General features: G+C 38.9%; 1 gene segment (V, D, J or C); it reads left to right on the plus strand.

Annotated features, from left to right (window-relative positions):
• The first annotated feature begins 728 nt into the window (after window positions 1-728).
• On the plus strand, window positions 729-1401 carry LOC143714253 (Ig kappa chain V-III region PC 7183-like). The segment is given in 2 exon segments: window positions 729-781; window positions 868-1401. Coding segments are annotated over 2 exon segments (402 nt in total).
• Window positions 1402-10683: the final 9282 nt, after the last annotated feature.

Genomic DNA, 10683 nt, shown 5'->3' on the forward strand with positions numbered 1-10683 from the left:
GCATGAGAAATTCCAGATCAGGAGAGCAGAAAGACTTGATAGAATGTACGTGCCTCTGATCACACCAGGATTTGTTGATCATAAAACATACACCTCCACCTCTGCTTTTACCTGAGAGGTCTTTAACTCTATCCGCTCGGTGCACTGAGAACCCCGCGGTTTCGATGGCCGAGTCTGGAATCTCAGCAGACATCCAAGTTTCTGTAAGGCAGATAATGCAGCAGTCCCTCGTCTCCCGTTGGAAAGAGATCCGCGCTCTCAACTCACAGAGCTTGTTGTCTAGAGACTGAACGTTTGCTAGCAGAATACTGGGAAGCGGGGGTCGATTTGCACGCCGTCTTACTCTGACGAGAACGCCGGCTCTTCTTCCCCTTCTCCGGCTGCGTTTCCGCGGCCAAGCTGCCCAGACAAAGGGCTCCGCTGCCGTGTTTGTAAACAGCGGGGCATCACTGAAGAAATGAAAGTCCGGTTTTCGGTGTTCGATTGCGGAACCAATGTCCAAAAGTGTTTGTATGTCGTACTGAATAAGACAGACAACATCCAAGACAAAAAACAAAAGAACTGTAAACAGAACAAACAAAAAACTACCATGTTGTGACGGAGCTCGCAACGCAGCAGCCATACTCGGCGCCATCTTGAACAGATATTGATCAGATCTTCAGTGTGTGAGAGTGTTTATAGTGCTGTGAGTTTAACACTTCATCACTGACACACACAACAATCTTCATTAACATGACCTTCATCATCATCTTCATCTGGACTCTCACAGCGTTTGCTCAAGGTTTGTGGAGCACAAGTTTGATATGAATTCATTTCTTCAAGTATATTGTCAAAGTTTTGAGTGTATTTTCTTGTTGTGTGTTTCAGAGTGTAGAGGACAGATCACCGTCACTCAGAGTCCCTCAATAACAGCAGAACAACCAGGACAAACTGTGACAATCAAATGTAAAACCAGCAGTAATGTGTACAGTTATTCTGGGACACACTATTTCAGCTGGTACTTACAGAAACCTGGAGAAGCTCCTAAACTCCTGATTCATGCAGCAAATGTCCTCCAGTCAGGAACTCCATCTAGATTCAGTGGCAGTGGATCTAACAGTGATTTCACTCTGACCATCAGTGGAGTCCAGACTGAAGATGCTGGACATTATTACTGTCAGAGTTTCCATTGCAGAACAATTGGTCTTTATTGTGTGGGTGATCGAGTGTTCACACAGTGATAAAGAGTCGTACAAAAACCTCTGTCAGTCAGAGTCACAGTGACTGAACTGAAATTGCAGCTGCTCACACACACACACACACACACACAGACACACACACACACACACACACACACACACACACACACACACACACACACACACACACACACACACACACACACACACAGACACACAGACACACACACACACACACACACACACACAACAGGATTTTCGTTGGTATGACATGAAATACAGTAGAAAGCATTTATTTCAGTTTTTGACATGCTACTGTAAATATTTAAATTGATCTATAACACTCTTAATCTTATATTTATCTAACACTATATCTATAATTTGTCCGCATGTTCTAGTTTCATCATGTTTCTGCAGGTGTTTTCATGCTCCACTGACTGAAGTTTATTTATCAAATGTGAGCTAAAGCCCTGATCTAATGAAAGACCTGAAACAAAAATGACACAAAGAAGAACTCAAAGATACAAATATATTTTATTTAATGACTGAGTTTTAATAAAAAAAACACACACACACACACACACTCACACACACACGCGACTGAAGCTGATGTGGAGACATGATGCATTTCCTCTATATCTTGTTTTCTCCTGTTTAAAGGGACACTCCACCCATTTGCATTAAGCTTTCCATTGTTAGAAACCCAGTCATACTATTGAATGGTCGTGCAACACTCTCTCATTTTCCCCTGAGACGAGAGAAATCCGCTATTTACCTTTTTCACTTCCTCCTACAATGACGCAAAAATCGTCATTTTACGTCATTGTAGGAGGAAGTGTAAAAGGGGGGGATTTCTGTAAAGACTACAAGCACCCTTTCAAACCCGCCCATAGGGGGTTGGACCTAATGCGCTAACAGAGCTATCACAGATCAGTGGGTGGGACTTCACTTGTACATACTGAAATCAATATCAGCCATCTTGTTTATAAGCTAAGCTAACAAGCGCTGTGGAGATAGGAAGATATGACAATGACGGAAGAAACTAAACATGATATGGAAGAAACTAAACATGATATGGAAGAAACTAAACATGATATGGAAGTTGAGGATTTTGAAATTCTGCTGCTCGAATCCGGTGTTCGTGGCTATCTTTACGAGCCGCAATATAGTGAAGAGCAGCTGAGCCTGATGGAGGATCAGGAGGCGGCTGCCTGTTGCGGATGAGGAGCCCGGACTGGCTCGAGCTGGGCGGACTGCTGGTGCCTGTGCTCTCGCTGTGCGCTACGGACACAGATAGAGTCCGTCTGCTGCAGAGAATTTCAACGATAGCAATTTCTCCTGGACGAAATCTCTGAATCAGGCGAGCACACGGACGTTTGTGATGTGATTGTGAACCATCCTAGTGTCGCACCGCATATGTTCTGACTGAACATCCAGGTATCATGCAATAATTCACCATATAGAAAGAAATACAAACGAGGAGTAATTCGCTAATGAGTTTGCCAATGTAACGGGGTTCGTTGTTGTGGGAAGAAGGAGGCGGGAACCGGCGAACATTTAAACATTTTAATAGTAAAATAACCAAATACAAAACAAAAGTATAAGCCAGCTGGCCACACACAACAGAAACAAAACATAAAATCAGGCCTGTTCCTTTTGTGCTTCCGCTCCTCCGTGAGAGATATGAGACCGCTGCGTCTCACAGGTGTCATTCACTATCACTCGCGCCGTCCTCTCACGTCCCTCGTCCTGCTCGCCACAGCCAACTAACTAGACATTTTGTGTGAAATGAATTTCAAACTCTTTTGGCAGCTAGCCTTGTAGACGGAAGAGTGATTTCTCTGTTTGCGCTGTTCTGGATTAGTGGGAGTGGCTTGCGGAGCTGTGCAATGTGGTGCATTGTGGGAGTTGTTGTCTTACATACAAATGTGCCCTAAAGTTATTTTCTGTCTTTTCTCGGTCAAGAGGGCACCAAATTCAAAATTTCTTTTACATTTCGACTACACATATAACCCACTTTCAATAAAGATTAATGTTGAAACGGGTGGAGTGACCCTTTAAGCGTTGGGAAATTAGTGTATTTTATTGTAGGTTTTTTTGTAGCTTATTTAGTTTCTCTCTAATAGTTGGATGGTTTGTGTTTGTTGTTTTGGCCTTGCTCCCTCTTGAAGACTTGAAATCCTCCCACATTTGTAGAATAAAAACTAGTTTTTGACATTGAGTTGTTTTTGGTCGTTGTTAAAGCGCTGGAACTGAAGCTCGCTGTCTCCACACATAACTACATCTATTATAACTTTATACTTCATTTCTACAAATATAAACCTTTTTACTCCTGAAGAATCAGACAGAGCTGATCATTAATCAATCCTTGAGTATCATGGATGATATAAATCTGCAGCAGGTTTTAAATTCTCTCACAATCTGAATTAAACTGATCATTAAAACAGTGTTTAGAGCGAGAAGATCGACCCAAAATAACATGAAGTAAATCATGAGTGTTTCTGAAAATGATAAATAGAAGTTTATTAGCAAAGACACTAAAAGGCAAAACAGTGTTTCTTCTGTCTTCAGGGAAATGATGTGGAGTGTGTTTGCATATTGATCAGATCTTCAGTGTGTGAGAGTGTTTATAGTGCTGTGAGTTTAACACTTCATCACTGACACACACAACAATCTTCATCAACATGACCTTCATCATCATCTTCATCTGGACACTTTTATACTGCTTTATACAAGGTGAACAGTTTATATTCTAAATAAATCATTTAAATAATGTAATCTTTACACAGCTTAAAAATATGTCAAATAATATATACTTTATAGACTGATTAATGATTTGTTTTTCAGGATGTAGAGCTCAGATCACAGTGACTCAGACTCCTTCAGTGAAAACTGCTAAACCAGGAGAAACTGTAGAGATGCGCTGTAAACTCAGTAGTAATGTAGCAACCTGCAGCTCAGCACCCTGTGTGTTCTGGTACTTACAGAAACCTGGAGAAGCTCCTAAACTCCTGATTTATAAAGCAAATGTCCTCCAGTCAGGAACTTCATCTAGATTCAGTGGCAGTGGATCTAACAGTGATTTCACTCTGACCATCAGTGGAGTCCAGACTGAAGATGCTGGACATTATTACTGTATGAGTATACACGTCATCAACAGTAAAAATGCATTCACACAGTGATAAAGAGTCGTACAAAAACCTCCGTCAGTCAGAGTCACAGTGACTGAACTGAAACTGCAGCTGCTCAAACACTTTCTCTCTCTCACACACACACACACACACACACACACACACACACACACACACACACACACACACACACACACACACACACACACACACACACACACACACACACACACACACACACACACACACACAAACACAAATTATGTAAAGACTCCTTCATTGCTCCAATAATAACATATATGATCAATTTATCATTCAAGCAGAGAATTGTTCCATCCTTCTGGAAAATGGCCTTAGTCACCCCAATCTTCAAATCTGGTGATAAATTAAATGTAGCCAACTACCGACCAATCAGTATCCTTCCAGTGGTCTCCAAGGTTGCTGAGAGGTGGGTTGCTAAAATTATAAATGAACATCTAAATAAAGGCCACTCCCCCTTGCATCCTATGCAATTTGGGTTCCGTACCAATCACTTGACTGAATTTGCCAACAGTTTGTTTGTAGAAAAAATAAAAAGTAAATTGGACAATAATGCTTGTGTCGTTGCAGTGTTTTTAGATCTAAGAAAAGCATTTGACACTTTGAATCATAACATTTTATTATCTAAATTGACATATTTTAACTTTTCTTTAAATGCCATTCAATGGATTAAATCTTACTTGGACTCAAGAAAACAGTGTGTTAATATTAACAGTGTCAAATCGTCTTTTCTAGATGTCCCCGTTGGTGTACCTCAAGGGTCAATACTCGGTCCCTTATTATTTTCTTTATATATAAATGACCTTCCAAAAACTTGTGTTGATGTTGAATTTCAAATGTGTGCTGATGATGCAGTCATCTACACAAGTGCAAAAAGTGTTCAAGAGGCTTCTGACATCCTGACCTCCGCTCTGGTCCCTGTAAATGAATGGCTTTTTAAATCATGTCTGCTACTCAATACTAAAAAAACAGTTTGTATGATGTTCACTAAACAGTCCCGCGACATAAACAATCTGGTGTATTTTTAAGAGGAGAAGAATTAGAAATCGTCTCGGAATTTAAGTACATTGGTGTGATTCCACATTAAGGTTTAAAAAACATGTAAAAAGAATATCGAGTACAGTAAAATTTAATTTACGAAATTTTAAACAAATTCGTCAATTTATACCATTTGGGGCTGCCAAAGTGTTTTTACATTCTATGATTTTATCACATATTGAATATTGTTGTACAAGTTGGACATTGACTGGTATGAACACACTCAAATCATTAGAATTACTCTATAAAAATGCCTTAAAAGTCTTTGATAAAAAGCCAATGTCCTTTCATATTTGTAATATTTTACAAAAACATAATCTACTAAGCATAGAGAATTGTAAACATTTGAATATGCCTGTTTTGTTTACAAAGTGTTAAATGGATTAGCCCCACCACCTCCCATGTCGGACTTCCTTAAACCAAAGACTCACAGTGGTGCCAGGACACGGGCCTCCGCTAGAGGAGACTGTGCGGTTCCGTTCAGAAGAACTTTCTGGCCTGTAAGTTATGGAATAGTATCCCCATAACTGTCAGGGAATGCCCCACATTTTCTATATTTAAAACCAAACTCAAAGTGTGGCTTAAAGCAAACCAGTCTTGTGACCATTAAGTGATCTTTTTTTTTAATTTTTGTTTGTACTTATTCAATTTTTGTTATTTTGTATGTTATAATTTCTGTATTTCTGTAATTTGTCTAGGGACTACGGATGTAAATTAGCCCTGTGGCTATAATCCGGCATGTTTACGTGTCCAGTCCAGTTTGTTATAAAAAAGATGAGATGTGTTTAAGCACCATCTTTCCAGAGTTATTTGAGAAAATAGTTGTAATGTCCATTTGTTTAATTCCTTCATGTTCCAGTCCTTTCCTTAAAGCCAGTCTTTGAGTTGAGTATTTAGTGCACACAAACAGCACATGTTCCACAGTTTCCAGATGAATGTAGATTTGTAGATTTATTTTATTATATGTAGATTTATTTATTTTATAATATTCAAAACACTGTAAATATGTTCATAATCTGTAAATCTGAAAATGTCTATTCTGACTAAACCCAACTGTGATACTTTTATTCTCATATATTTTTTTTTTATTCTTTATTCTTATAATTTGTAGTATTATGTTTCTTGTTGTATTTGTATTTGTATATGTCCACTGGAAGCCTCAGTACAAAAAAAAATTCCTTGTGTGTGCAAGCACACTTGGCAATAAAGCTCTTTCTGATTCTGATTCTGATTCTGAATGTTTTCCAATAAGGTGCAGAGATGCATTTAACTGTGTGTGACCTATCTAATTCTGCTAAATTGACACTGTTCTCTCCTGCTCTTCCCCAATGACTTTTCCTCACACACTTTCTGCTGTATCTCGTATAAATGTCTTCCTTTATTTCCATTATCCCATAAACTCTGCCACTGTATCTTAACTGTGCTCCGTACATATGATTTGATCTCTACTTTGCTAACTGGTACTGCCACCTCTACCTGATTTACTTTCAACCCATTTTTAGCTAAAGTATCTGCCATCTCGTTCCCTTGGATGCCAATGTGTGCTGGGACCCATAAAAACTGGACATCAATCCCCAGACTACTTACTCTGTATAAAGATAACAGAATTTCATACATAATATCTTCCCTACATTTTGACATTGCACTTTTGAGACTAGCCAGAGCAGCACTTGAATCTGAACAAATTAGCATTGTCATGGGTTTAGTGTGAAGTAACTGTTTATATGAGTCCTACTGAGCATGTGCAGGTGATTATAATTGGGGTGATAATGATCTAGTGGGCGGAGCTGACAGGTCTGGTGATGTGGATGGCACTAGCTGCGTTTACATGGTTCAATCGGAATGAAATCAATCCGATTGATGAATCCGAACACGGTGTTTACATGAACTATAAATAAAGTAATCGGGTTGATGTGCGCGTTTATATGTCACAAGATTCAAATCGGAATTGATTTTTTGACATGCGCACACTGCACGAATATGCCGCTGTTCGCGCATAACTATTCTCCTTTATTGTTCTTTATTTTTTTTAAACAGCAGACTTAATATTTATCCGTCTCTGGTCATGATTTGGAGACGATGAGCATGAACCGTTTTGCCGTGCTATTGATCACGCAGTAAAACCACGCGCCCAAAACCAGTCGTCCATGGATGATAATCTGAAACAAGCACTGGTGGGACGTTGTCCTGCTCCACTTCACAGACGCTGAGTGAAATGAGAATTTTTTAATGACGGAACACTCATTTATATTCACTTTATTCAACAGGAAGAACAGCTTGTTCCGCGCGTCATACGTCATTACGCTATTTCAACGTCATTGCACATGCGCAGTCCTTTTAGTTTCGGTTTTCAATCCGATCAAGTGTTTACATGTTCTCTCGATCGGCTTACAAAAGGAGTAAACAACCCCTTTCAATCCGATCGAAATTTCAATCGGATCGAGCTCAATCGGATCGATTAAGGTGTTTACATGAAGGTTTTTTAGTCCGATTGAGCCGTCAATCCGATTATAAGTGTCCATGTAAACGCAGCTACTGAGACTGTGACAGGCACTAATTATGGGACTGAGTCTGCGCAGTAATGAGAGTGAAGTGCAGAACAACTCATGTCGGTGTGAAATTAATCATGGAAATGTAGAAATTAAAGTTCAAGCTTCAATCTCCTCCCGAAAAAAGTCAGTTGATGCCTCAGTGACTACTTTACCCAGAGAAGCTGTCAATCTCCTCTATCAACCATGTCCTCACACGCCCGCTTTTATAGCATTAAAAAACTACTTAAAAAACGAACAACTGAATTTACATCAGAGTAACAAAAACTACCTAAAACGACAGAAACCATCTTTGGAAAAAAAATAATTTGAAGTGTAAATTGAATCAGAGGTGTCAATTCCAGGGGTCAGAAAGTAAAAGTCCTGCCATATGTTTATTCCACCCATTAACTCAGCCAGCTGATTTCACTAATTAGTTCTATCTCCTGGCTGAAAAACTGTGCTAATTAGCAAATCCAGGTGATTGGAACAAAATACTGAGGAGGAATTTTACTTTCTGAACCTGGACTTGACACCTCTGAAATTGATTGTTTAGTTTGTTAAACATCCCATTCCATTACATGGAGAGGCCGTGATTTATGAGCTATACTATAGTATTAATACTGGGCTATATTGTGATATTATGAGCTATACTGGGACCACCTGGGGTGATCAAGACGTTCTGGCTTCAATTGTCAGGACTTGTGTGCAACTAACACTAAGGATGCGTCCGAAATTGCGAATCTTTTTTGAATAAGTAATTACTTCACGACCGCAAAAAAAGTACATTCTATAGTACTAATGAGTATAGTATGAATGTAATCCAGACGTACTACATTCGCCATGTTGTAATTATCATGTGATCTACAGTGTCAGTTGCATCTCTTCACTGTTATTCATAAATCCTCTCCTGTGGCCTCATGGGATAGTAAAGTGTCCATCGTATCACACTTCAGCATCTCACCGGAAGTAGTAGGTCAATCTGGGGACGTACATGAGTACTGTAAATTTGGACATTCTTCTTTTGTCACATACTGCTTTTCACCGACTATATAGTAGTGAAGTATGTGATTTCGGATTCAGTTTAAACCCTTATTCTTTTTCATCGCATTACTCAACAATTTCTCCCTAGAGCCTAAAGTGGTGCAGTTCCACATTATTATATATGTTATAGTAAGCAATTAATATGAGATGAACATCAAGTATTGTATACTTCTCAACACAACAGATCTGACCTGTGACGGACGGGTTTGATTTAAATATGCTCTGAATCAGAGAAAACTGAGTGTGTAAACTGATGTGAAATCAAACAAACCATATATTGTTTGTTTAGTACAATACACTATATGATAAAGACAATGTAACAAAGATGTTTTTGAGCCTTTTTAGGCCTAGCTATTTATTACTCATAACTCATTTTAGCAGAAGTGAAACTGTTCCAGTTCAGAGCGTTGAACCAGTAAAAGAGTGAAACTGTGAGTTTGAGGTGAAAATCTCATTTGCATTGTCAGGTTTAGTGATTGTGATGGTCTCAGAATAGAGCAGCTCGTCTCCAGTGACCATGTTCAAACCCCAAGAGCTTCATTTGACATTTACTGCTGAATGCAGCTGTTCTCAACTATTACAATCAATCAAAAGCAGCTGAAACTTTAGTGCAGGACTTTGAAGCAACGACACACTGATCAATGATGCAGTCACACACACATGTAAGGCGTTCAGATGAAGCTTTATTGAATGAACAGCAATGGCAGCACATTGACAGACTGCTTCAGTATTGAGCTGTAAATCACGTGACGCTCAGATACGCTGGTCTTCACTGGAGAAACATCAGCACTCGGAGCTCTTGAGGAACGAGGCGTCGTGAGGAGCTCCGGCATGTGTTCCTCTGCAGACCAAGCGCTGTGCGCCTTCCCAGCGTGCTTTGCTGAGGCTCAGGACGCTGCTGCGACTGTAGAGACCGTCCCGCTCGCTCTCTGCGCTGGTCTGAACCCCCTCGGTGACCTCTGACCCGTCCAGCGTCCAGCTCACCGTCGCCCCCTGTGGAGAGTAAGAGCTGAGCAGGCAGAGCAGAGCGGAGGAGTCTCCAGAGACCAGCAGAGACACGGAGGGAGACACGGAGGGCCCGGCTGAAACACACACGTTTAAATAGTTTAAATTATTCATTTTCAAAATGCTCTTCAACTAAGTTTCTTCTTGTCTGATGAAAATTATAGAAAATTATATTTATATTGTCCGCATTATACAACTTTTGTTTCAGGCGTTTAAAAAGCCCTTAATAGATAAATTTACCAAGAATTATAGACACAATTATGTATATATCAAGAAATAATTGAATAGATTTTAAAGTACTGCAGTCAATACATGAAATGAATCAAATTTCTCCAAAAAGTGTAATTATTCATGTAAAATTAAAAAAGACATTCAATAACGATATGAATTATACATTTTAATGAATATAAGAATATGCTCATTTGATTTTTTTCTCAGAATTAAGTTACAGAACATTTTATTCTCAATCTAAATTATAAATCTTTTCATAATTTGTCCACATTAAAATTGATTAATACATGATTACATGATTTCTTCAAATGATTTAGAAAACAAATTTAAATAATATTTTCAGTATTAAATGTTTTTTTAATATTCTTCTTTTTTGATTTTTTTATCCTTCTGTTAAGACACAATCATAATCATCAGCAAATGTAATAGTTTAAATGATTGATTTTTAAAATGCTCATTAACTAAATTTCTCAATGGTAATGGAGTAAA

The sequence above is a fragment of the Siphateles boraxobius genome, unplaced genomic scaffold (assembly GCF_051911475.1).
Source record: "Siphateles boraxobius isolate OS27281-9 unplaced genomic scaffold, OSU_SipBor_1 12, whole genome shotgun sequence".
In the NCBI taxonomy this organism is placed as follows: Eukaryota; Metazoa; Chordata; class Actinopteri; order Cypriniformes; family Leuciscidae; genus Siphateles; species Siphateles boraxobius.